The 27,283-nt window shown below is 42.2% G+C and overlaps 1 protein-coding gene across 2 annotated transcripts in view; it reads right to left on the bottom strand.

Annotated features, from left to right (window-relative positions):
* Nucleotides 1-4,567: 4,567 nt before the first annotated feature.
* The window catches only part of LOC123994854 (serine/threonine-protein phosphatase 2A 56 kDa regulatory subunit alpha isoform-like), a 120,072-nt gene continuing 97,356 nt past the window's right edge, over nt 4,568-27,283 (bottom strand). For both annotated transcript variants that reach the window (XM_046297906.1, XM_046297907.1), the window contains 9 exons: nt 20,626-20,756; nt 18,976-19,035; nt 18,341-18,449; nt 17,392-17,445; nt 11,997-12,047; nt 11,741-11,860; nt 6,751-6,878; nt 6,330-6,431; nt 4,568-5,962 (listed from right to left, as the gene is read on the bottom strand). In XM_046297906.1, coding sequence (XP_046153862.1) covers nt 5,716-5,962; nt 6,330-6,431; nt 6,751-6,878; nt 11,741-11,860; nt 11,997-12,047; nt 17,392-17,445; nt 18,341-18,449; nt 18,976-19,035; nt 20,626-20,756 — 1,002 coding nt within the window. In that variant the 3' untranslated portion in view covers nt 4,568-5,715. The remainder of the gene's footprint in view (nt 5,963-6,329; nt 6,432-6,750; nt 6,879-11,740; nt 11,861-11,996; nt 12,048-17,391; nt 17,446-18,340; nt 18,450-18,975; nt 19,036-20,625; nt 20,757-27,283) is intronic.

Here is a 27,283-nt window from a genome sequence, read left to right as displayed (position 1 = left end):
TATCTTCAACCACCAACTTACCATCCTGAGACAAGGCCGAGTATAGCCCACAAAGATCTCCGCCACGGCACAACCCAAGGGGGGCGCTAACCCAAACAGGAAGATCACATCAGTGACTCAAAACCCACTCAAGTGACGCACCCCTCCTAGGGACGGCATGAAAGAGCACCAGTAAGCCAGTGACTCAGCCCCCGTAACAGGGTTAGAGGCAGAGAATCCCAGTGGAAAGAGGGGAACCGGCCAGGCAGAGACAGCAAGGGCAGTTCGTTGCTCCAGAGCCTTTCCGTTCACCTTCACACTCCTGGGCCAGACTACACTCAATCATATGACCCCCTGAAGAGATGAGTCTTCAGTAAAGACTTAAAGGTTGAGACCGAGTTTGCATCTCTCACATGGGCAGGCAGACCATTCCAGCTGTTTGCCTAGAAATTCTAGGGACAATTAGGAGGCCTGCGTCTTGTGACCGTAGCGTACGTGTAGGTATGTACGGCAGGACCATATCAGAGAGATAGGTAGGAGAAAGCCCATGTAATGCTTTGTAGGTTAGCAGTAAAACCTTGAAATCAGCCCTTGCCTTGCCAGGAAGCCAGTGTAGGGAGGCTAGCACTGGAGTAATATGATCCAATTTTTTTGTTCTAGTCAGGATTCTAGCAGCCGTTATTTAGCACTAACTGAAGTTTATTTTAGTGCTTTATCCGGGTAGCCGGAAAGTAGAGCATTGCAGTAGTCTAACCTAGAAGTAACAAAAGCATGGATACATTTTTCTGCATCATTTGTGGACAGAAAGTTTCTGATTTTTGCGATGTTACGTAGATGGAAAAAAGCTGTCCTTGAAATAGTCTTCATATGTTCGTCAAAAGAGAGATCAGGGTCCAGAGTAACGTCGAGGTCCTTCACAGTTTTATTTGAGACGACTGCACAACCATTAAGATTAATTGTCAGATTCAACAGAAGATCTCTTTGTTTCTTGGGACCTAGAACAAGCATCTCTGTTTTGTCCGAGTTTAAAAGTATAAAGTTTGCAGCCATCCACTAGCGAGGGCAATTTTGGGGCTTCACCATGTTTCATTGAAATGTACAGCTGTGTGTCATCCGCATAGCAGTGAATGTTACATTATGTTTTCGAATGACTGTAAATGACTGTGACAGTGAGTAGGTCCAGAGACATTTTGGACAAAACCCACTGAGTCGATGATGGCTCCGAAAGCCTTTTGGAGTGGGTCTGTGGACTTTTCCATGTGAATATTAAAGTCACAAAAAATTTGAATATTATCTGCTATGACTACAAGGTCCGATAGGAATTCAGGGAACTCAATGAGGAATGCTGTATATGGCCCAAGAGGCCTGTAAACAGTAGCTATAAAAAGTGATTGAGTAGGCTGCATAGATTTCATGACTAGAAGCTCAAAAGACGAAAATGTCTTTTTGTTGTTGTTGTAAACTGAAATTTGATATCATAAACTCATGCTTCACTCATGCTGCCAAACATACCCTTGTAAAACTGACCATCATACTGATCCTCGACTTCAGCGATGTCATTTACAAAATAGCCTCCAATACCCTACTCAATAAATTGCATGCAGTCTATCACAGTGCCATCCGTTTTGTCACTAAAGCCCCATATACTACCCACCACTGCGACCTGTACGCTCTCGTTGGTTGGCCCTCGCTTCATACTCGTCGCCAAACCCACTAGCTCTAGATCATCTACAAGACCCTGCTAGGTAAAGTCCCCCCTTATCTCAGCTTGCTAGTCATCATAGCAGCACCCACCTGTAGCACGCACTCCAGCAGGTATATTTCTCTGGTCACCCCCAAAACCAATTCTTCCTTAGGCCACCTGTCCTTCCAGTTCTCTGCTACCAATGACTGGAACGAACTACAAAAATCTCTGGAACATGTTGGGGAATAATCAGAATTAGTTGGGTAACATAGATAAGATGTTTTATTTTCATGATATGCTTATGAGTTATTTCTCATAAGAATGTATTTTGTTGTACTATAGTGGTGGCCATTGGCAGTTATCAGTTCTCTGTCCGGACTAAGTTGTTTGGGCCGCAGAGATGGGAGAGGTCAAGGTATCATCATGTGTAAACATATCTTTTGTCCCACTGTGTCTGTGTGCCAGTCACTCCCTACTTTTCCCATCGGGGAGAGGAGGATGGCAGTGTCTGGAATCATTCTTTTGTTGTTCCTATGTTGACCTATATGCCTCACTCTCCTCTCCGTGAGTTTGTCCAGGATTGGTTGTATTTAGAATTGGTTGTATCTAAATGACAATTTGATATATATCATAGGGTGGGGGTAATGTCTTGGTACCATTTTGTACCAAGGACGAGATAAGAGCTTTGTTTAGCAGACCAAACTGAACAATAATTTATAGCCCACTCTGTCTGACTAGGGGATACTCCTCTCTGAAGTAAAGTTTTTTCTTTGTGTAAGTTCCTAAGACATGTGGTTTGTCATGTCGTCTAAGGGGGGTGGATCTTTGCTATAAAGGATCCCATTTGCCATTATGTTGACCACTCTCAACTTTTCGTTAGAGATACTGAACTGTTGAAAGTCAAAATGCTATTGCAAAAGCTGAATTATTAAATAAAGGTTAAATAAAAAAAGAAATAAAAAATCTCAACCCTATATAGCTATTGTGGGAGCAGCTTGACCGTATGGTATGTAAGAAGTGCCCATCAAGCCAATCCAATTTGTGGGAGGTGCTTCAGGAAGCATGGGGTGAAATCTCTTCAGATTACCTCAACAAATTGACAACTGGAATGCAAGATCTGCAAGGCTGTAATTGCTGCAAATGGAGGAATCTTTGACAAAAGCAAAGTTTGAAGGACACAATTTTTATTTCAATTAAAAATCATTACTTACAACATATTGACTATATTTCCTATTCATTTTGCAACTCATTTCATGCATGTTTTCATGGAAAACAAGGACATTTCTTAGTGACCCCAAACTTTTGGACGATAATGTATGTCAGCAACAGGCACGAGTTTGGAGGAGAAAATAGAGACAATGCCGATCCCAACCACAACAGTGTATACAAAGTTCAGAAGGATTATTTTTGATAACATTTCGGGAAAGGGTAAATCACCTCACGAAACTGGAAGACTTCTGACTCTACCTCAACATTTAATGGCCAGTAAAAGCAAAATATGTGTGGCATTGGATCACATATTCGTTTCAGTCTCCTCATACTTCCTAATTAGCACAACGTGACATGTCCTTTGCTTGCTCAATTATCATGTGTATTCTCTTCTCACAGCCGTCTGTCTCTGAAGATCATTATATTGGGATTCTTTGGTCAGGCTCTGAAGATTTTTCTCTGATGTGAGGACTGCTCTATGCAGGAGTATTTATTCTCGCTGTGTTCAATGGGCATGCTATAATCACTCTGTACCCGAGTAGCGACAGATAGGCTATTTCGTGTGAGCGTCTCACTATTCAGGTACACAAGCCTGCAGTACCTACTGTAGATTGTCACTTTATCAAATTATCTTAATATGAAGACACTTTTCCAACATATTCAAATAATTTCTCCTGTCCCCCTTTTACACTTTATAGTCCACATTTTGGGGTATAATATTTAAAGGGGCAATCTGTAGTTGTTAAATAATGGTATGTATCCATTGATTCTTATAAAGGCCTCATGATCTTAATTCAACTGCCGTACCCCATCAGAGCCCAACTTATAAACTTGTTTTACGCCAATGTTTGTAAACAAATTAAAGGTAAACAAACATTGTATAGCCTCGAAACAGGGTTAAAACAATATGTTTTACATGGTCAGTCCTTGCATCCATAGCTCTGTCTATGAATTTCAGTGGTTACATTTATTTTCTTCAGTTTTTACAGAAAAAGTGATGCGGATTGCCTGTTTTAAATATTCAAAAAAGAAAATTACAGATTACATCCCAACCTCTGAGGAAACTGTTGCAATCAAGACATTCCGGTTTACTATTTGTAAGGCTGTATAAATGTAATTAAATGCCTCTTTTTACTTTTCTCAACAAAAATACATTTGAAAAATATGTCTTGAAGTTTCCAGTAAAGAGATACACAACTTCCACTCGGATTAAGTCTGAACTATGCTTCTTCTAACCTCCACAAGAGGCTAAACTCGATTGATTAAGCCGTTAGGTGTTGAACTAAGGATGCTATGATATTTTAAGACTTGTCTACTTCATTGTAAAAACTTTGCTTGCTCGCCTCACTTTTTCAAAAATAAAATCTGTTAAACATTTAATAACATGTGTATGGCCTAATCAATTTGACATTTTCTAAAAATGTTTTCATTTTAAATGTGGAGGTTGTGTAGAAGATCAGTGGGGAAAATCCTAAATTAATATTTTAACAGGAAACTTTAAGGCAACAAAATCTGAAACCTGTGCTGGCTTTGAATTCTTTAAGAAACTATATTTCACTTTTGATAAATAGGGTTTTAAATTAGCATTCTATAATTCCCCGACACACAAGATGAATGTTAAACTCTGGGGCCATCTAGTGACTTAAAATGTTGCTGCTACTCAAGACGAAAGAAAAAGAGAGCCATACCCATGGGTTTTTTGAGTAGAAACATAAGGTAGACTTTATTTTGATGGTGTTCAAAACCTAGATAAGGTCTGTCATTACAAAACAGGTTCCCCACACAGTTGTAAATCACAGAGATTGGAATGGTACATACACTCTGACAGAAAGGCATCAGAAAAGACTGGACCTACAATAGAGAACAGACACTCACGTTAAAGCAAACTCCCCCCATACACGCACACACTGCATCCAGCCATGTTTAATCTACAGAAACCAGACAATTTGCCACCACCTGGTTTCAAAAATCAACATCTCTGTCCTTAACAATACTCTGGGAAAAAAATATATGGCTCATTTCTTTTTTTCTACATCAGCTATTTTAATTATTAATCGATTCTCTATTTAGACTGGAAAAATATGTTATACGTACTTAAATCTGTGACCATTTCATCATTTGTTTCTCTAAACTAAGCTCATTTCAAATACTTACTGTAAATAGGTTTTATGGCTGCAGATTTTGAATGTGTTATAATGACAGATATAACGTTAAGCATCATGTATTCAGATAAGAATATTAAACACCCGAAAACATGAGACCTCATGATAGTGACATTCACTCAGGTCTCCTATGTAGGGATTATGAACACACTCCGGTCTCCATGGTCTCCCACCCACCCCCTAAAGCTCGCCCCCTGAACCCATCTTCCCTTAAGTTTGCAACCGTGTTGGGAGCAGTGATGAAAGCACATACAAAAGACAAATCTTAAAATAGCCATTTAGCTTCTCTAAGTGCAGCACAATCAGAAATGTTTTTTTTTCAAGTCATTATTCCCCCCTCATATTGTTTATACATTGAATATCACAAACATATTTTCTCAGTTAAGAAAGTAAATGTGAAAGGATAAATTCTTTGATCAGACAAAAAAGTTTACCACGCTGTAACATCCCAAAATATTCTTAAATTGAAATATACGTTTTCTGCCAAAGGACAATTGCTGGCATTTGAAATAGTTTTACTGTATATAGATTGAACATACTGCTGAGGTTTATCTTTTTTTTGTTGCTATTTTCTCAGACCCCTCCTCCCCGTCACCCCCAAGCCCCTCCTCCCCGTCACCCCTCCCTGACAGTTCTGAGACGGCCACGAAACCGTTACGGAGTACAAAATGGAGTCCTGTGTCATTTGGCACTTGTGACAACCTCAACACCCTCCGTGGTATCCATGGCGACAACAGGGTCTTCATGGTCCACGGAGATAGCGGTGCTCTTCTCCTGGTTGTCGTGGTGATTGTTGTTGTTGTTGATGTTTTGGGCAGCGTTCTGCAGCCCGTGGCTGTTGTTCTGCACCAGTGCTGCCGCATCGCTCAGCTTCAACTCATCGAGCTTTTTCCACAGCTCCTCCCTCTCCTGCTCCTTCTTCTTCTCCCTGGACACACACACACACACACACACACACACACACACACACACACACACACACACACACACACACACACACACACACACACACACACACACACACACACACACACACACACACACACACACACACACACACACACACACACCAATTTCAGATCTTAGGTACAGAGGGGAACTGAAGGACTGACTGTCCTCGAAAAAGGGTAATTAACAGAGGTAATGTAATCCAATGTATTATGTGTTGTACAAAGCAAACAAGCCAGAGTTGTTTCCCAACTCTATCCCTTACTATTTATTGTACTAGTTTGCTCACACTACATGTTTAGATTGAAGAACTAAAATTAATATATGAACTGGAAGAGCTCACTCACCGCTGTCTGTCTGATTTGTAGGAGGCTGTCAGCTCATCAAATAGCGTGCTGTTCATCTCCATCAGGGTCTTCAGCACATTGTAGACCAGAGCTACAATTGTCCTGGAAACATACAGGGGATAATGGCATCAGAATTAAACACATCCGGAGATGAGCCAGAATTAAACACATCCGGAGATGTTCACTGGCTCTCACTCAATTCTACAGTAGCAATGCTAGGATTGGATAACTAGAAAAACACAAACTTTTATTACGCCCCAATAAAGCAATACCATTTGTCATACATACAGTTATAGAGATATCGCAGAAAACTTAAAACCCCAACCTCTAGTTAAGAGTTCAGTATTAAGCATTGCGTTGTTACTTGTTACTGCTTTACCCTGAGGGCAATGGGTTGAGAACCTGAGAGTGGAGTACGTACGGGTTCCAGTGTTCTTTGGAGATTCTGTACAGGCTACCAAACATGATAGGAAGAATCTTGTCGATGTTCTCCTCAATGAGGCTCAGGATATACTCGTTGTTCCAGAAGTAGAGGGCTCGCTCTGCTACCTGTAGGGATCAAGAGGAAATGAGCTGGGCTGGCAGTCTAACAAATGACACATTAAGTTCACCCATTTTTACATGTGGCCTTACTTTCACTCTTTCTGTTGCTGGTAGTTTATTTCCAAAATAATTGTATAAATATTTTGTTTCGTTACAGCGAAAATTGGTTGTCACATTTTGTTGAGTCATCACTTACCATCGACTATAATGGCATATGCAAATATGTCTAAAGTATTCAGACCCTTTGCTATGAGACTAGAAATTAAACTCAAGTGCATCCTGTTTCCATTGATCATCCTTGATGTTGCTACAACTTGATTGGGGTCCACCTGTGGTATATTCAATTGATTGGGCATGATTTGGAAAGGCACCTACCTGTCTATATAAGTTCCCACAGTTGACAGTGCATGTCAGGGCAAAAACAAAGCCTTGAGGTCGAAGGAATTGTTCATAGAGCTCTGAGATAGGATTGTGTCGAGGCACAGATCTGGGGAAGGGAACCAAAACATTTCTGAAGCATTGAAGGTCCCCAAGAACACAGTAGCCTCCATTGACACCACCAAGACTCTTCCTAGAGCTGGCCACCCAGCCAAACTCAGCAATTGGGGAAGAAGGACCTTGGTCAGGGAGGTGACCAAGAACCCGATGGTCACTCTGACAGAGCTCAAGAGTTCCTCTTTGGAGATGGGAGAATTTTCCAGAAGGACAACCATCTCTGCAGTACTCCACTAATCAGGCCTTTATGGTAGAGTGGCCAGATGGAAGACACTCCTCAGTAAAAGGCACATGACAGCCCGCTTGGAGTTTGCCAAAAGGCACCTCAAGGACTCTCAGACCATGAGAAACAACATTCTCTGGTCTGAGGAAACCAAGACTGAACAGCTTGGCCTGAATACCAAACGTCAGGTCTGGAATAAACCTGGCAACATCCCTACGATGAAGCATGGTGGTGGCAGCATCATGCTGTGGGGGTGTTTTTCAGTGGCAGGGACTGGGAGACCAGTCAGGATTGAGGCAAAGTTAAACTCTGCAAAGTACATAGATCCTTGTTGAAAACGTGCTCCAGAGCGCTCAGGACCTCACACTGGGGCGAAGGTTCACCTTCCAACAAGACTACGACCCTAAGCACACAGCCAAGACAATGCAGGAGTGGCTTTGGGACAAGTCTCTGAATGTCCTTGAGTGGCCCAGCCAGAGCACGGACAAGAAACCAATCGAACATCTCTGGAGAGACCTCAAAATAGCTTTGCAGCAACGCTCCCCATCCAACCTGACAGAGCTTGGGAGGATCTGCAGAGAAGAATGGTCAAAACTCCCCAAATACAGGTGTACGAAGCTTGTAGCTTCACTGAAAATGGTTTGCTCCTACAGGCCGTGAGTCACGTGGCCGTGGCTTGCTATATAAAGCAGGCAGACAGGTATCGAGGCAATGACTTACTGTTCCATTTTATTGTTAGAACGGGCAAAAGAATGATCATTGGTGCCAGAGCGCCATTATCTCAGAAACGGCCGACCTCCTGGGTTTTCCCGCACGACAGTGCGTGGTGCGACAAACTAAAAACATCATGTGGGTGAAAACAGCTCATTGATGAGAGGTCGAAGGAGATTGGCAAGAATCGTACAAGCTAACAGGCGGGCCACAAACAGGAAAATAACGGCACAGTGCAACAGCGGTATGCAGAATGGCATTTCGAAACTGGCCACTGAGTGTACACCGGATTAATTTACACCAGCAGCATACCACCCTGCATACCACTGCTGGTTTGCTTCTGAAGCTAAACAGGGTTGGTCCTGGTCAGTCCCTGGATGGGAGACCAGATGCTGCTGGAAGTGGTGTTGGAGGGCCAGTAGGAGTCACTCTTTCCTTCCTAAAAAATATCCTAATGCCCCAGGGCAGTGATTGGGGACACTGCCCTGTGTAGGGTGCAGTCTAAACGGGTGTCCTGACTCTCTGAGGTCATTAAAGATCCCATGGCACTTATCGTACGAGTAGGCGTGTTAACCCCGGTGTCCTGGCTAAATTCCCAATCTGGCCCTCAAACCATCACAGTCACCTAATAATAGCCAGTTTACAATTGGCTCATTCATCCTCCTCCTCTCACTATTCCCCAGGTCGTTACTGTAAATGAGAACGTGTTCTCAGTCAATTTACCTGGTAAAATAAAAATAAAAAATAAACACAAGATATACTAAGAATAATACGTATAGCAGTATATATATTAGTGAGCTACTGTATGTCAAGAATCTAATAAATAAATATGTGGCATGTATAAACAGTAAATGCAATGTAGTTGAAATATTAGAATGAGCTATGTCGAGAATACAGTATTTAAACACACAGTACAAAAACCTATGGTAAAAGGAATATAATTGCAGGAAATTAGCTTCCGGACTATAATACATACAGTGCATTCGGAAAGTATTCAGACCCCTTGACTTATTCCACATTTTGTACGTTACAGCATTACTCTAAAATGTATTAAATAAAACATTTTCCTCATCAATCTACACACAATACCCCATAAAGTACTGAGTAAAGGGTTTGAATTATTTATGTAAATGTGATCATTTAACATGTTTTTTTTATAAATCAGGAAAAAAATTATGTCATTATTTTGTTGGCATTTACGTATGTTCCCATTACCAGTAAAACATAATCAAAACCTATTTTTTTCACTTACTTGCTCTTCTGTTTAGTTGCTCATTTGTTCAGAAGTTTCATTCTCAACCAGGATTTCTATGGAATGCCGTTTGGGTCTTTGCTAAGAAATGGCGTTTGGGTCTTTGCGTGTCAAATAACACAATTTGAACTGTCAAATAAGCTTGTTGACCAATCAGGACCTGAAATTGACTGCACGTCACATAATAATTTAACACGTTCATACATTTTTTACGTAGCTATTACACATTGATTACACCATCACTCATGTTTCATATGCCACAACGATTCATCGATACATATGCTATCATGCTGGTAAAGTTGTCTCGCGCACCTATAGTGCTGGTCATAACAAAAAAGCAAACTAGCTCATGGATGTTCTTCCCCAAAAACATAGCAAAACGACATAATCTAGATGTCATCATCTAAAACCACCCTAATTTATAAGACAGTTCTTATTTGATTAATGGTGGTCGGACCCATCTATGTGAAGCTAGTGGATAGTGGAATTTGCAGTTAGACTTCTATAGAAAAGTATGGCATAATTCTACTATTTTGATTATTTTGCATCACTGTCAATGACATACTTTAATTTTGAAGGCAAACCGGAATTTCCACTATTGTGCCTAATCTTTATTGTGGCTCGCTTCACAACACACGACCAGTCTGGTCGAGCCTCACTAGCCAGATGAAGCTAGCTGGCTGCTTATAACATTAGCTTTGGGAAACAGGGTTAAGTAGCTGGCTAGCTATTTATTTTCATGAACTGAAGTTCAATTTCAATAGGCAAACAACAAGTGGCAACCTAGCTAATACTTACTCACAAGGATTCCTAAATCATTGCTAAGAATAATGAAAATGACTGCAGTTTCTACTGGTCAATGTTATCAGGCTTGTTTGTATTGGTGCTAAAGCAAGCTACCCCAGAAGTTGTGGTCAAACAAATGATGCTTTATTACCAACGCGGTATTGTAAACATCGTTCGTGGCCGGTGTTTGCAGACTTTTTTTGTACAGCTTTGACAGTGCTACTGTATATTTTTTGAAACACAAAGACCCAAACGGTGTTCCATAGTATGTATGACGTGAAGCTAATAGTAGTGACGCCTTTACTGTGAAACTCCGGTAGGGCAACATCTGAAAAATAGCGCACTTGGTAGTGTGTACCGGTGATCAACCAGTTGGCGAAAGGCAACATCACCCATGACAGAGAACGGTTGATTGTCAAGTGCAATGAAATCCATGATCTTGGTTTTAATGGATTTTACCTTTTGAGTTGTCTCGTTTAAATTTTTCTTAGTCTTTCAAATGACTGCTCGACATTGCGGGCAAGGTTAGGAATGCTGTGTTGCACGTGTAGCGCAAAACTTTTACGTGGCGTCATATACCTACATTTCATAGGTATGCACGTCAGGTTGGTTTTGCACATCGGCCTAAACTAGACATCGGCCGATACCGATGTTGGCATTTTTAGCTAATATCGTCCGATTCCGATATTTTCACCGATATATCGTGCATCCCTAGCGTAGATTGATGAGGAAAATCTAATTTAATCAATTTTAGAACAAGGCTGTATCGTAACAAAATGTGGAAAAAGTCAAGGGGTCTGAATACTTTCCGAATGCACTGTAGGTACCCTACCGTTCAAAAGTGTGGGGTCACTTAGAAATGTCCTTGTTATTGAAAGAAAAGCAACATTGAAAAATATTATCCATGTAAGGCATCTGTTTCTCAAACAAGACACTGATGTACTTGTCCTCCTGCTCAGTTGTGCTCCGGGGCCTCCCACTCCTCTTTATATTCTGGTTAAAGCCAGTTTGCACTGTTCTGTGAAGGGACTAGTACACAGCGCTGTATGAGATCTTCAGTTTCTTGGCAATTTCTCGCATGGAATAGCATTCATTTCTCAGAACAACAATATACTGACGAGTTTCAGAAGAAAGTGCATTGTTTCTGGACATTTTGTGCCTGTAATCAAACCCACAAATGCTGATGCTCCAGATACTCAACTAGTCTAAAGAAGGCCAGTTTTATTGCTTCTTTAATCAGCAAAACAGTTTTCAGCTGTGCTAACATACTTGCAAAAGGGGTTTCTAATGATCAAATAGCCTTTTAAAATGATAAGGGTTTGCTGGAGATACTTTTTTTATTGAGGCCCTTTGCCAATTTCCTTTCCACTAGGAGCTAAAAGTTGGAAGTCAAGACTGTACCTGGAAGTGGGGGTTGGCCACACATCTGGAGATCTGCTTGAACAGGGGCTCTTGGATCTTCTTGAACTGGGTGGGCTCAATGACATCCAGGATCTCCTCGATTTCCCCTAGGTACATCACCTAGGGCAGGTGGGAAACAACAAGACACAGATGTTCAAGAGATGCCGGTACACTTTTTTTTTACAAGTATCTGCTCCAGTGTGCGGTGTAATCTGGCAGTCATAACAGAGAAACAGACCGAAACAGCCAGACATACCTCCTTCTGGCTACAGGTTTTGGGCCAAAACTTCAACAGTCCCCGAATCACCTGAGGATTGAACAGATGACATTTAGTTCCAAGGAAGAGCCTTTCATTTTTTTTCTGTCTGTCTTTAGTCAAAAAACAACAACTGTAATGTGCATAGGACGATATTGTACCTTAGTACAATATGAGTAATTCGTGATTTTGAAAAAAAAAAAAAAAAAAAAAAACAGTGAGGAAGCTAGCACTGTTTGTTCCCTATAGGAAACAGACACATTCCTACAGCTTTACAGGAAAGCTGACATCCACAACCCAATATGGAAAAGTAATATATGGCATTGACCATATATTTAAAACACATATACACTCCAGTATGTGGACACCTGCACATCGAACATATAATTCCAAAATCATGGTCATTAATATAGAGTTGGTCCACCCTTTGCTGCTATAACAGCCTCCAATTATTCTGGGAAGGCTTTCCACTAGATGTTGGAAATTTGCTGCGGGGACTTAAATCCATTCAGCCAAAATTGCATTGGTGAGGCCGGGTACTGATGTTGGGCGATTAGGCCTGGCTCGCAGTCGGTTTTGCAATTAATCTTAAAGGTGTTCGATGGGGTTGAGGTCAGAACTTTGTGCAGACCAGTCAAGTTCTTCCACACAGATCATTTCTGTATGCATCTTGCTTTGTGCACGGGGCATTGTCATGCTGAAACAGGAAAGGGCCTTCCCCAAACTGTTTTTGCCACAAAGTTGGAAGCACAGAATCGTCTATTTTTTTTGTTTTTTTGTATTGCTGTAGCGTTAATATTTCCCTTCACTGGAACTAAGTGGCCTAGCCCAAACCATGAAAAACAGCCCCAGAGCATTATTCCGCTTCCACCAAACTTTACAGTTGGCACTATGCATTGGGGCAGGTAGCTATCTCCTTGCATCCACCAAACCCAGATTTGTTCTCAGACTGTCAGATGGTGAAGCATGATTCATCACTTCAGAGAACGTGTTTCCACTGCTCCAGAGTACAATGGACTCGAGATTTACACTATTCCAGCTGACGCTTGGCTAGCGCATGGTGATCTTAGGCTTCTGTTTGGCTGCTCAGCCATGGAAACTCACTCCATGACACTCTTGACGAACAGTTATTGTGCCGACGTCGCTTCCAGAGGCAGTTTGGAACTCGGTAGTGAGTGTTGCAACCGAGGACAAAGGAGTTTTACTCGCTACATGCTTCAGCACTTGACGGTCCCGTTCTGTGAACTTGTGTGCCCTACCACTTCGCGGCTGAGCCGTTGTTGCTCCTACACGTTTCCACTCCACAATAACACTTACAGTTGACCGGGGCAGCTCTAGCAGGGCAGACATTTGACAAACTGACTTGTTGGAAAGGTGGCATCCTATGACGGTGCCAAGTTGAAAGACCCTGAGTTTTTCAGTACGGGCCATTCTACTGCCACGTAGTTTATAAACGTGACATACATTTTAAAATATATGATGATATAGTCTAACATAAATCTCACACCCCCATAGAAAAAAAGAATAATATGGATATGCATTATCATGCAAAATTTACTCAGGTTTATTTTTATTTTTTTCAATGCATTTATTGCTTTGACATGTATTCCAGAAGTTTTTTATTTTTTACATGGCATGTATTTAAAAACAATAGATTTAAAAGCAACACTCACAGGTAGGGATTCATTATTTTCTAATTGCATTCTGTGCAACCTTATGACTACTTTGTTTCTTGTATCTACTGTAGATGATACTTGCCATCTCATTTTGAGATTAGATCGAGATGGCATAGACCAGTGGTTCCCAAACTTTTTATAGTTTCGTATCCCTTCAAACATTCAACCTCCAGCTGCGTACCGTACCCCCTCTAGCGCCAGGGTCAGCGCATTCTCAAATGTTGTTTTTTGCCATCATTGTAAGCCTGCCACACACACACTATAGGATAGATTTATTATCAATCATCAATCAAAAATGTATTTATAAAGCCCATTTTACATCAGCCGATGTCACAAAGTGCTATTCAGAAACCCAGCCTAAACCCCAAATAGCAAGTAATGCAGATGTAGAAGCACAGTGGCTAGGAAAAACTCCCTAAAAAGGCAGGAACCTAGGAAGAAACCTAGAGAGGAACCAGGCTCTGAGGGGTGGCCAGTCCTCTTCTGGCTGTGCCGGTTGGAGATTACAACAGTACATGGCCAAGATTTTCAAACATTCATTGATGACTAGCAGGGTCAAATAATAATAATCACAGTGGTTGTAGAGGATGAAACAGGCCAGCACCTCAGGAGTAAATGTCAGTTGGCTTTTCGTAGCCGATCATTCAGAGTTAGAGACAGCAGGTGCGGTAGAGAGTCGAAAACAGCAGGTCCGGGACAAGGTAGCACATCTAGTGAATAGGTCAGGGCTTCATAGCCGCAGGCAGAACAGTTGAAACTGGAGCAGCAGCACGACCAGGTGGACTGGGAACAGCAAGTAGTCACCAGCCCAGGTAGTCCTGAGGCATGGTCCTAGGGCTCAGGTCCTGGGGGGTTGGTTTGCCTGATGACACCCTGGGGCTCTGGTGGGGCGAAATGGTTGGAGGCCATCTTGTGGGGCTGTCTCGACGCAGCTGCTTCTTCCTTGTAGCCACCGAACAGGTTGCTGGAGCCACCTCCGGAGTGTGAGTTTTTGTCACCCCCCGGCTTGTGAGAAGTGACAAAGAGCTCTTATAGGACCAGGGCACAAATAATAATACAATAATAATCAATCATTTTGCTCTTTATTTAACCATCTTACATACAAAACATTATTTGTTCATCGAAAATTGTGAATAACTCACCACAGGTTAACAAGAAGGGTGTGCTTGAAAGGACGCACATAACTCTGAAATGTTGGGTTGTATTGGAGAGAGTCGGTCTTAAATCATTTTCCACACACAGTCTGTGCCTGTTTTTAGTTTTCATGCTCGTGAGGGCCAAGAATCCACTCTCATATAGGTAAGTGGTTGCAAAGGGCATCGGTGTCTTAACAGCGCGATTTGCCAAGGCAGGATACTCTGAGCGCATCCCAATCCAGAAATCTGGCAGTGGTTTCTGATTAAATTACATTTTCACAGAACCGCTTGTTGCAATATCAATGAGGCTCTCCTGTTCAGATATCGGTAAGTGTACTGGAGGCATAGTATGAATGGGATAACGTAACCGCACACCCAACTCACTCAGGTGCTTCGCTATATCACATTTCACATTGTCCGTAAACTTGAGTTTTCTTGCACACAAAAAAATCATACAATGATGGAAAGACCCGTGTGTTGTCCTTGTTATTGCAGACAGAGAAGAGCTCCAACTTCTTAATCATAGCCTCAATTTTGTCCTGCACATTGAATATAAACTCGCAAAAAAAGAAACATCCCTTTTTCAGGACCCTGTCTTTCAAAGATAATTCACAATAATCCAAATAACTTCACAGATCTTCATTGTAAAGGGTTTAACTTCTTGATGCACCCATCCAGTTACCGGGATCATTTTCGTCAACATCCGCTGAATTGCAGAGCACCAAATTAAAATTAAATTACAAAAAATATTTCATTTTCATGAAATCATTAGTGCAATATAACAAAACACAGTTTAGCTTGTTGTTAATCCACCAAAAAATATTTTCGTCGAAAGCATACCCAGCGTTTATGTAAGGACCTCTATCTCTCTCATTAGACAAAATATTACAAACAGCTAGCAGCCAAGTAGATTGCTTTTCTGACTTTCGTGACCAATAAAATGAATTGCTTACCTTTGATGATTTTCGGATGTTTGCACTCACGAGACTCCCAGTTACACAATAAATGTTCCTTTTGTTCCTCCATTTGTTTGGCGCGTTTTGTTCAGAAATCCACAGGCTCGAGCAGGCAAGACAGGGCAGACGAAAAGTCCAAATAGTATACGGAAAGTTCGTAGAAACATGTCAAAAGTTTTTTATAATCAATCCTCAGGTTGTTTTTACAATACATAATCGATAATATTTCAACCGGGAATGTAGCTTCTTCAATAGGAGAGCGTCTGCTCCAAGCTGTTGCGCATGCAAAACGCTACTGGCACCCACCCAGCCATCCAATGACGATGTGATCTTTCTCGCTCATTTTTCAAAATATAAGCCTAAAACTATGTCTAAAGACTGTTCACACCATGGGGAAGCCATAGGAAAAGGAATCTGGTTGATATCCCTTTAAATGGAGCGAAGGCAGGCTATGAAACAGAGTATTTCAGGAAAAACAGCACGTCCGGGTTGGACTTTCCTCAGGTTTTCGCCTGCAATATCAGTTCTGTTATACTCACAGACGATATTTTGACAGTTTGGGAAACTTTAGAGTGTTTTCTATCCTAATCTGACAAGTATATGCATATTCTAGATTCTGGGCCTGAGAAATAGGGAATTTCATTTGGGTACGTTTTTCATCCAAACATCAAAATACTGCCCCCTACACTCAACAGGTTAACCTCTAGCGTCGAGGAAACCCGTATCCGGGAGCGTAATTATAGCCTCAAGCTCATTACCATAACGCAACGTTAATTATTCATGAAAATCGCAAATGAAATGAAATAAATATATTCACTCACAAGCTTAGCCTTTTGTTAACAACACTGTCATCTCAGATTTTCAAAATATGGTTTTCAACCATAGCTTTTGTGTAAGAGTATTGATAGCTAGCATAGCATTAAGCCTAGCGTTCAGCGACAACATTTTCACAAAAACAAGAAAAGCATTCAAATAAAATCATTTACCTTTGAAGAACTTTGGATGTTTTCAATGAAGAGACTCTCAGTTAGATAGCAAATGTTGATGTTTAAAGCTTGGGAAATCTTTTTGTATCCAAATCCGGCTTTAAACTTCTTCACAACAGTATCTCGGACCTGCCTGGTGTGTTCCTTGTTCTTCATGATGCTCACTGCGCTTTTAACAGACCTCTGAGACTATCACAGTGCAGGTGCATTTATACGTAGACTTGATTACACACAGGTGGATTGTATTTGATGATTAGTCATTTAGGTCAACATTGGATCATTCAGAGATCCTCACTGAACTTCTAGAGAGAGTTTGCTGCACTGAAAGTAAAGGGGCTGAATAATTTTGCACGCCCAATTTTTTAGTTTTTGATTTGTTAAAAAAGTTTGAAATATCCAATAAATGTCGTTCCACTTCAGGATTGTGTCCCACTTGTTGTTGATACTTCACAAAAAAATACAGTTTTATATCTTTATGTTTGAAGCCTGAAATGTGGCAAAAGGTCGCAAAGTTCAAGGGGGCCGAATACTTTCGCAAGGCACTGTATATATATATATATAGCCATATATTACTTTTTCTTATGGGAACCTAGTGTCTCCATAGTAGATTGTAAGGAATGTTAGTTAGTTAGTTAGAGTACCGGCTCAGTGAGGGTGGGGTCCTTCTCCAGGAACTGGACAACACAGTAGGCCAGCTGAAAGGACAAAGAACAGGCAAGTGAGCTTACGTATTTAATGTTCACAAAAACATTCCAATGAGGTGTGTACTATACACCGAGTGTATAAACATTAGGAACACCTTCCTAATATTGAGTTGCACCGCATTTTCCCCTCAGAACAGCCTCAATTCGTCAGGGTATGGACTCTACAAGGTGTCAAGCGGTCCACAGGGATGCTGGCTCATGTTGACTCCAATGTTTCCCACAGCTATGTTAAGTTTGCTGGATGTCCTTTGGGTGGTTGAACCTTTTTGATACACACGGGAAACTGTTGAGTGTATAAAATCCAGCAGCAATGCAGTTCTTGACACACTCAAACCGGTGATCCTGGTATCTTTTACCATACCCATTCACCCTCTGAATAGCACACATACATGTCTCAAGGCTTCCTTCTTTAACCAGTCTCCTCCCCTTAATCTACACTGATTGAAGTGGATTTAACAGTTGACATCAATAAGGGATCATAGCTTTCCCCTGGTCAGTCTGTTATGGAATGTTTTGTACACTCAGTGCATACAACCCTATCAGAGCTTTCAAGTGTATAATACGGCCTCTAGAAGGCGCTGTTATCCAAGGCTTTTTTCAGAGCACAGTTCTTTTTAGTTCAGGAGTTATGATTACACAGGCTTCTACATCATCTACTGTTCAAAAAGACTGACCTGACAGAACAAACGGCTAGCTAAGCTAATTACTATGTCATAATATTGTATAACATTGGACCTAGAATTCATTTTAAACCCACATAATGCCAGTTACATTTCTCAGATTTAGATAGGTGCCAAAAACAGAAGAGCGGTTGTATACTGAGAGAGAGTAGTAGCAAATTCTTAAAATGGGTTATTTATTGATCTTGTATAAGGTGTTTGGTTACCTGTGCGTGGAACAGGGCCAGTCCTTTGCCGGTGTGCATGGGGATGAGCACCTTCATCAGGAACTGCTTGTGTTCCGCCTTCAACGGCAGTGCAAAGCCATTGATGATGCTGCAGATATACAAATACAACACTCATCGCCTTGAGAAGCAAACACACATGCATGAGAGACTGTACACACACACACGGGTTGGTGGTCTGAGAGGCAGAGAGAGATGAGTATTCATAGGTAGAACCAGGGAGACATTTCACCGTGGAAAAAAATAACAAAGCTTCATTTTTCTTTTAACAGGAAGCGCCCCCAGATGACCTTAACTCAAATAGTTGAAAAGGACAGAGGTCAGCAGTGCAACTGAGATTCACAGAATTATGTGGTGTTAAGATGATAACAGCAGAGCAGCCTGTAGAAGCACTCAAGGGAACCTCTAATGTAGCGATATGAGTAAATCAGGTAAAATGGAGATATTATGGCATATGAGTGTACAAGGTTTCATGTCCTAGTTCCACCTAATACAATGGCATGTGCTTGCTGTGCTACTGCAGTTTTGTGCAACATGCAGCTAGAGTCAAAGCATTACTATATGTTGATTCTGTCGATGCATCCTTGAAATCACACCACAAAAACCTCTGGACTCACCTCCCCAGTATCTCCAGGAGCTCGGCCACTCCATTGAAGTGATCGGTCTCGTAGATGAACCTACCAGAATCAGACAAAACAAACCACAATCAAACTTCAAATGACTACACAGAGACTACAGGAGCGTATGGTTCTGATTGGACACAACGGAGCAGAGAGAGAGACAGTGCATTAGGAAGGCTAAAATGGCTCCCTCTGCTGACTTTGATGCTCACTGAGTCGAATCACAACGTGTAAAAGCTGTGAAATGTAGCCACTGTAGTGCTCCTAACCCAACTACCCCCCCCCCCTACCTCATTTGCAGAAAGCAGAGCAGTAGACCCAACAGCCCAAACAGAGCTCCCCCCCCACCCCTAAACAATGATTTTTATTTTTGAGTGACCCATTTTGGGCTGTCTGGAAGCCGTTGGTACAGCCCTGCCAGTCAGACTGTGCAGTGGGCATGGATGCTCTAATGGAGCACTTGAATGCCCTCAGATGGCATTTTTAATCCTGGCGGCAGATGGTCAACGTTGAGTGGGCTCCTCCCTCAATCAACAAGGAGTAAAGCGTTTCTCTGTAACCACAGCAACAGGAATCTCTGCCCTGCTTCTGTGTCTCATGATTATTTAATTATTTTTTCTATACTTGAGTAATGTGAATGGAGGTACAGTTTTGCTAGTGTTCGTGACTTGAGATGAGACATTATGTTTGGGGTTAGGAGTGGAGCCCGAAGGATTGAGAAAGGCTCAACATCATTTTTATTTTATTTAAATTTTATTTATTTATTTATTTTAACCTTTATTTAACCAGGCAAGTCAGTTAAGAACATATTCTTATTTTCAATGACGGCCTGGGAACAGTGGGTTAACTGCTTGTTCAGGGGCAGAACGACAGATTTGTACCTTGTCAGCTCGGGGGTTTGAACTCGCAACCTTCCGGTTACTAGTCCAACGCTCTAACCACTAGGCTACGCTGCCGCCCCTCAACATCATTGCTCAACATCATTGCAATCCAAAATAATGACTCTACTGTCATCATAGCACTAGAAAGTCTGAAACTATCCATTATGAGAATCCCATTTGACTTTTGACCCTATGACCAAAGGACATTTCCTCTGCACTGACAACAGATGTGCTGTGGGGTCTGACAGAGATAGTCTTGATAATTTCCCATCTATCAGTTGTCCGCAAGCCACTGCTGCTGTTTCTGTCTGAAAGAGCATGGCTGGGAAAGCCTGCCAAGGAAACTCACAGCAGCACAGTTCCCCTTCTCAGCCAGGGCATTGACAGAAGGAAGAGGGGAAACTAACTGACAGGTGTGGGCTTTCAGAGACATACGGGTGGTTGCAGTTTGAAAGGAGGCGGTGGTCAGTGGTGTCATTGTAAAAGGAGCCAACTGGAGAAAAACACAAGGGTCGTATTCATTAGGCAACAAGCGGAGGAAAATGGACTGAAACACGGCAGGACTACCTGAACTCTTCCAATGAGTTATGCTAATTTATATTCCGTTGTGAAACGTTTTGCTACCGTAGGCCCTAACGAATACGGCCATGGACTTTTTATGGGCTGAGCTGCGGGGGGTTTGAACCCAGTTTTAAGGTTCCCTGTGTGTGTCTTTGAAGGATGCCCTGCTGTTTGTTCCGGTGAACGAGGGGCACTATTCACTCACCGCAAGAAGATGTTGTTGATCTGCTTCCTGATGAAAGCCCGCAACCCCAGGAACTTCCCGTAGATCCGATGCAGGACAGTCTTCAGGAAGTCCCTCTCCCGGGGGTCCTCACTGTCAAACAGTTCCAGGAGCTGCCATGGACAAAGAGGAGACGGAGAGAGAGAGAGAGAGAGGGACAGAAAAAGAGGACAACTTATAGACTACCTTCCCAGTGTCATTCCCAAAGCTAGAATAGAAAGTTGTTTCTGACGGCTCTGTCTCTCTCCATGGTGACAGTGGTGTTTAGCTTAGATTTTATTTTCTAGATGCTGTGCAAAGGTCCTCTGTTACCAAAATTGTCAACAGAAACAAATAGAAGCCTAAACATACAAAGGTCCAAGTCACACCTACAAAAGGGTGGTATAAAAAGAAAAGAAACATAATTTAAAGACAGTTTCAACTAAAGCTTACAACCTCTATCATACAATGCAACACATATAATCCACTATATGCCTGCCAGTAGTCATTTAAGCAAAGAGTGGACATAATCAAATCATATCTTATTGCAGCCATAGACCACTTTTATAACATGCACATGTAGACACCATATTGTATATAGATACAAACCCTTGGCATAGAAAAAGGCTATTTCCATCCTTCAGTATGATGAGTCATTAGTACTATAACGTTACTCTTTAAAGGAGCGGAGCCGTTTAGAAATATGCCACTGAGCTCAGAGGAATAGACTAGCTAGCTCTGATCTCGGGAGGGTCCTAAAATGTGGGCTTCGTCTTTCTATCGGGTTGCCAGCACCACAATGACAGGGTCGCCATTCCAGCAGAGAAGTGCCACAATTACAGTCCTGCCTTCCTCCCCCAGCCTGACACCAAACGCAGCACACTCCCCTGTTGCAGACACAAAGATACTACGAGGCTTCATCCCAATACTATTCATGGTTTCCTTTGCAATGTACTTACTGTAACCCTGCACTGATTCGACAGGACTCCATCAAATCTGTTTAAATCAGCGAGCACAAGGAAATAGGCCATATGAAAGGATGCTGCTGCTTAGTATTATTGGGATGTGTCCCCTTCCAGGCTATGATTAAGCTATGCAGGAGGCCAGGGTCAATATTCAATCACCATCAATGATAATCAAGACCCGACCAGTGGGATTTCACCCAGCGGCTAATGCAGTTTGTCCTGAACTTGACCTTTGCTATGTCTGTTATGTTACAGCAGCATTAGGAGCTGAGCGGATGGTGTTCATCCGAACATATGTTCTGTCCTACAAGGTCACCCAAGAAGAGCCCCATGTCTCTTACACAAAGCGCCCAGAGGGACACTTTACTGTGAGTTAGTCATTGTCAATCTACACGTTTCACAGTATGAAGTTGAACTATAAAACATTCTGAGAGTAGAGTGGAATAGAGACTACTGTATTACACGATTGGTGCTAAAGTGCCAAGTCAACACGTCTTAGCACCAAAGAAAACAAGACAGTACAGAACGATCCTATCCAATGTTGTGTTCAGTAGTGCACACCGTAGCAAAAAGTTTTGTAACAAAAATTCTATGTTCTCACTAGACAGGTACTTAAGTAGCTCCCTGTTTCAATACATTTTCTACATTACAGAACACGACCCAGTTGTCTTAAATGCCGCCTCCCATGTCCTCTGCCTCTGAAAATGTCAAGGCACCAGCTAGCACAGCGGTTTCTCTTAATTGCCTTTGGCACCGTGTTCAAACACAGTACGGCTGCTTTGAAATGAGTCAATCAGTGCACAAAGTCACTCTGACATTACGGCCTGTGTTCCAGCCAACCTCCAGCAAGGTCAATTCTCTCTGCAAAAGTGTAGTTACAGATGGTTCAACTGAAATGACGAGGTTCTTCCCCCCCTGAACAAGCCATTAGGTTTCTAAAACCTACACTCAAAGTATAGTTATTTTCTCTGCAGATCTAAGACTACCTGCAACTGCAGATAAAAGAGGCAAAGCAAAGAGCTACGTTCTGCTAAAATTCATAGAAAGCAGTGTTGAGCTCAATTTAACACCTCATGATATCGATCGGGAAGCAGAACAACAGATTTATGTTTTTGTGTCAAACCCCGACACCCACCGAGACCAGGTTTGAAGGAGAATGCTGCATAAACAAAATGACTGGTCCTCATCAGGTCTGTTTATGTGCAGCAGCACTCTCTGAGAGAAGCTTATACAGAAAGGTGTCGAAAACTTATCGCACACCCGGCTGTGTGTGTGTGTGCTGTGCGTACACACTATGCACATGCATGCATTTGAGAGAGGTGTAGAAATACTTATTATGGGTGTGCTATAATGCATGTACAGTCTACACTGTAGCTGTGTGCAGTACATTTATTGAAAAGGCCGAGAGAGGGAGGGAACGAGGAAGTGGGTCTGGAGCGGCGACATAAACAAGCGGGGTGTATCCACGGGGAGGTCGTGGCCTCTAGTGCATCCTTCCTCTCTGCCCCGGCTGAGCCTCAGTCTGTGCTCCAAGGTGAAAACTGCCCGCCTTACCTGCCTGCAGCTCTCTATCCTTTCGCTGCCTGCACTTGATGTGACGGTACAGTTAAATAATAACCTCCCTGCATGGGAACGGCTCAATCAGACGCACCACTTGTGTCCCAAATGGCACCCTATACCCTATTTAGTGCACTACTTTTGACCAGAACCTTATGGGCCGAGGTCAAAAGTAGTAGGGAATAGGGTGCCATTTGGGACACAACAAAAGAAGACTACTCAGTGGGCTCTCACAGAGAAATATCTGCCTGGACAGGCTAACCGTGCATTAGGAGGGGGAGAACAGAGGAAACGTATGGAGGCCGTAAGTGTTTTATCTGACCTGTTACACTGTAAGTGTTTTATGTTGGGCCACCCTAAGAGGTTCACAGCATACATCTAATGATAGGGATTAGACTCACACAAACAGCCTCTTTCTACAGTCCGTATCCTAACCTATGTTAAATACAGGGAGCAAATGCAATACTGGTTAACAATACCTAAAAAGGTACAAAATTGCATGTGTGCGCACACACCCAAACCCGAAACACTGTAAAAATAGAAAATGTAAAAAGTGAGAAAGGGAACAGAGAAAGAAAATGCTAATGTAGGCCTACTTTGAATGCATGACTCATAATAGATTTCAGTTCAGTTCTAGCACAGCGATGCATCTTTTGAAGTGACTAAATGACTTGTTCAACAGCAAAGGGCCTGTTCAGGTTCAGGATACGGCCGGGACAGCTGAGAATAACTCCTCACTAACACCAGTCAGTCAGCAAATCAGCCAGCCAGTCGGTAAGAACAGAATGTCCCGAGTGATTCCCCTGCCATGTTGTTTGTCCCATCAGGCTCGCTCTCCCAGTCCCCTTGCCCTGACAAGCACAGAGCTGAGAGTGAAGACATTGGCATTCTGATCCTACCACAGCAGAAGCCTTTAAAGAGCGACTGCCTCTAAAAAAACAACTAATCCCTTTGAAAACGGCCTATGTGGCATCTAGTCAAACGTATTCTAGTGTCAAAATGAACTTCAAAGTGTAAGCAGGATCATTTAAGTCATACAATCGGTCTCATCTAAAAAACAGTTTGGAACCTCTGTGCATCACGAGTAAAATGAAGGTTGGGTTTGGATTACAATTATGTTAACAAATCATGCTCCCTTTTGTCAAGCTCCAAGTGCATATCACCAGTCCACCCACTTCTCGTCCCTTCATTGAATGGGGCTCCCTTGTTTCTGTTACATTATGTTACGTCGCCTCCAACACCTTCAAAGGATCGGCGTCGGCATGCCCGGCCAAAGGATCCTGTCCTGCGGAATAGGTGGTTGGAGTTCGTTGGTCCCCAGTGGTGGTGAGTGTACCAGTAGGTAAATCATAGACTGCTGGTTATGTACTTGTTGATAATCAATATCGCTAGCATAGCTGACGTTAGCTAGCTACCTAACCTTAGCCTACCTCAATACAACTCAGATGGCTTGGAAACACCATAACTTCAATCTTTCGTCATGATAGTGATGGCGCCAGATTGACTTTAGGTGCAGTATAACTTTAGCCAGTTAACATGAGCATTACTAGGTATTTTTGACGAACTTTGCTAGTAACACTAATGACAACATTGCCATCTCTCAAAAGTAAATTTGACGACATAATATGGCAAAGTTGTTTCCGACTAATTATTTGCCTACTTTAGCAATGTAATCGTATTTCCATGCCACCAAGTTAGTGCAATTTAGACGTAACCGCCACAGCCTCTGAGAGACACAAATAAATATGGGATGCATCTATGGTGGTACTAGCTAACTAATGTCTGACTACAACAGCAACCAACATGCAGCAACAGACTCAAACCGACCCAGGGACATAACAAAACATGTCACAGTAGGTTGCATAATGTAACAGCGTCACCAGCCTGAATCTAATCCAATCTGAAGCCAGTCAGTCTACATCCGTAAAGCATAGAATTAGCTTCCAAATGAGATTATGTTATTTCTCGAGCTATGTTGATAATTGAGGGATGATGACAATTGTTGACTTTTTCTGTTAGACAACGTGCACATTTGTGTGCCCGACTGATCCCCTGGTCATGAATGGATGCAGAGATCTACAGAAAGAGCAAAGGTGGGTATCATAGCATGTCCAGCAATGTGATTGAAATGGTTTAGCGACCTCCAAAGATAATTCCCATCAATGAGGCTCTGGTAAAGACCTCACCTCTTGCCTGCTAACCAACAATTATTGCTGGGGAGAACAGAATTAGGTAGGTTTAGTCTGACCTGTTCAAAATTCAACATAGTATACGTTTGTGTGTCAGATATCACCTATCCCTAACTGCCATTGGTAATAGAACAGTGACTGTGTGTATACGTTTACACATGCATGAGATGCAGAGAGACGTGTCTCAACACATCCCACTATGAGGCGATTACTAATACAGTACAGCACAAATGTTCACTAATAGCAACACCCATTTCATTCCATGTGCCACTGACGACCTCTGCTTATTTCTACAGATGGACTGGAGTTGCTTTTGCCAGACGGCAGCCTCAGTCGTTTGATGGGGAGATGGGTAGGTTTTATCTGACCTGTTCAAACTTCAACATAGTACCTGTTTGTGGGTCACTGCCATTGGTAAAAAAAAAAAAAACGTGACTACGTGTTTATGTGTTCCCAGCAACATGTATGGAGCCAGCACGTGGAGGTTTGCAAGATGATCTGATTAAATTCAGACTGACAGATGGGCTTGATACTGATGTCTGTGAATGGAGAGAGACTTAGCACTCGGTATTAACATTTTACTAGACAACTTTTACTTGTAATTGCCTTGCATTATTGAATTGATTGGTATCAGTCAATATGGGGAGGGACAAACGCTGTGTATTCTGCACCAGGATCAGGGAACTCTTGTTGTATATTGGACACTACACAGGAAGGTATGACCACTGACATGTTTGCCAAGGCAGCCCCACCAGACAAAAATGCTGATTGTCATTGTAATACAGATACTGTGCCTAAGAAACATGAAAGGTGCACGTTGTTATATCAACAGAACACTGCTTCTATGGTATTATGTAAAGGGTTGTTTGTTCTACATGGACTTTCTACTACATTTGAAAGTGATCAAAACACTTATTTACGTAGAATATCTACATAATTTCAGCAATTGCATTCTTCTCATACTACTCTGTAGGCTACTGACCTGTTCAAAGTTTCCTCCGGCATCTCACCATACATGGGCCTGCTGTTATTGAACTCAACCCGCAGGAGGTTTGTTTGTTGTGATTGAGTGGGGGGAAACAGCCCGCGGGCAAGGTTCTGACAGATGGGTGTCTTGGAGGTGTTAAGGACACACCCAAGAAATACCCACATTATACCACACCACTAAGCCAACTCACGTTTGGCTTATGTCATGACCGCCAACATTTCTTCAGGAGCAAGCCAAGAAACAAAGCCAAATCAGCGGGTGCAGTTCCCCTTTAAGTGTATTCGGAAAGTATTCATACCCCTTGGCTTTTTCCACATTTTGTTGTTACAGCCTTATTCTAAAATATGAAATATTTTTTTCCTCCCTCATCAATCTACACACAATACCCTGTAATTACAAAGCGAAAACTGATTTGTAGAAGTTTGCAAATTTATATAAAAAAAAAAGAAAGACCTTATTTAAATAAGCACTCAGGCCCTTTGCTATGAGACTTGAAATTGAGCTCAGGTGCATCCTGTTTCCATTGATCATCCTTGAGATGTTTCTACAACTTGATTGGAGTCCGCCTGTGGTAAATTCAATTGATTGGACATGATTTGGAAAGGCACACACCTGTTTATAGAAGGTCCCCGAGTTGATAGCATATGTCAGAGCAAAAACCAAGACATGGGGTCAAAGGAATTGTCAGTAGTGCTCCGAGATAGAGTTCCTCTGTGGAGACAGGAGAACCTTCCAGAAGGACAACCTTCTCTGCAGCACTCCACCAATCAGGACTTTATGGTAGTGGCCAGACTGAAGACACTCCTCAGTAAAAGGCACATGACAGTCTCTTGGAGTTTGCCAAAAGGGACTTCAAGAAACAAGATTCTCTGGTCTGATGAAACCAAGATTGAACTCTCCAAGCATCACGTCTGGAGGAAGCAGGTCCCATCCCTAAGGTGAAGCATGATGGCACAGTATCA

The sequence above is a fragment of the Oncorhynchus gorbuscha genome, linkage group LG14 (assembly GCF_021184085.1).
Source record: "Oncorhynchus gorbuscha isolate QuinsamMale2020 ecotype Even-year linkage group LG14, OgorEven_v1.0, whole genome shotgun sequence".
Classification (NCBI taxonomy): Eukaryota; Metazoa; Chordata; class Actinopteri; order Salmoniformes; family Salmonidae; genus Oncorhynchus; species Oncorhynchus gorbuscha.
The sequence above is the reverse complement of the archived record's forward strand: the minus strand, read 5'-3'. Positions and strand labels throughout refer to the sequence as shown.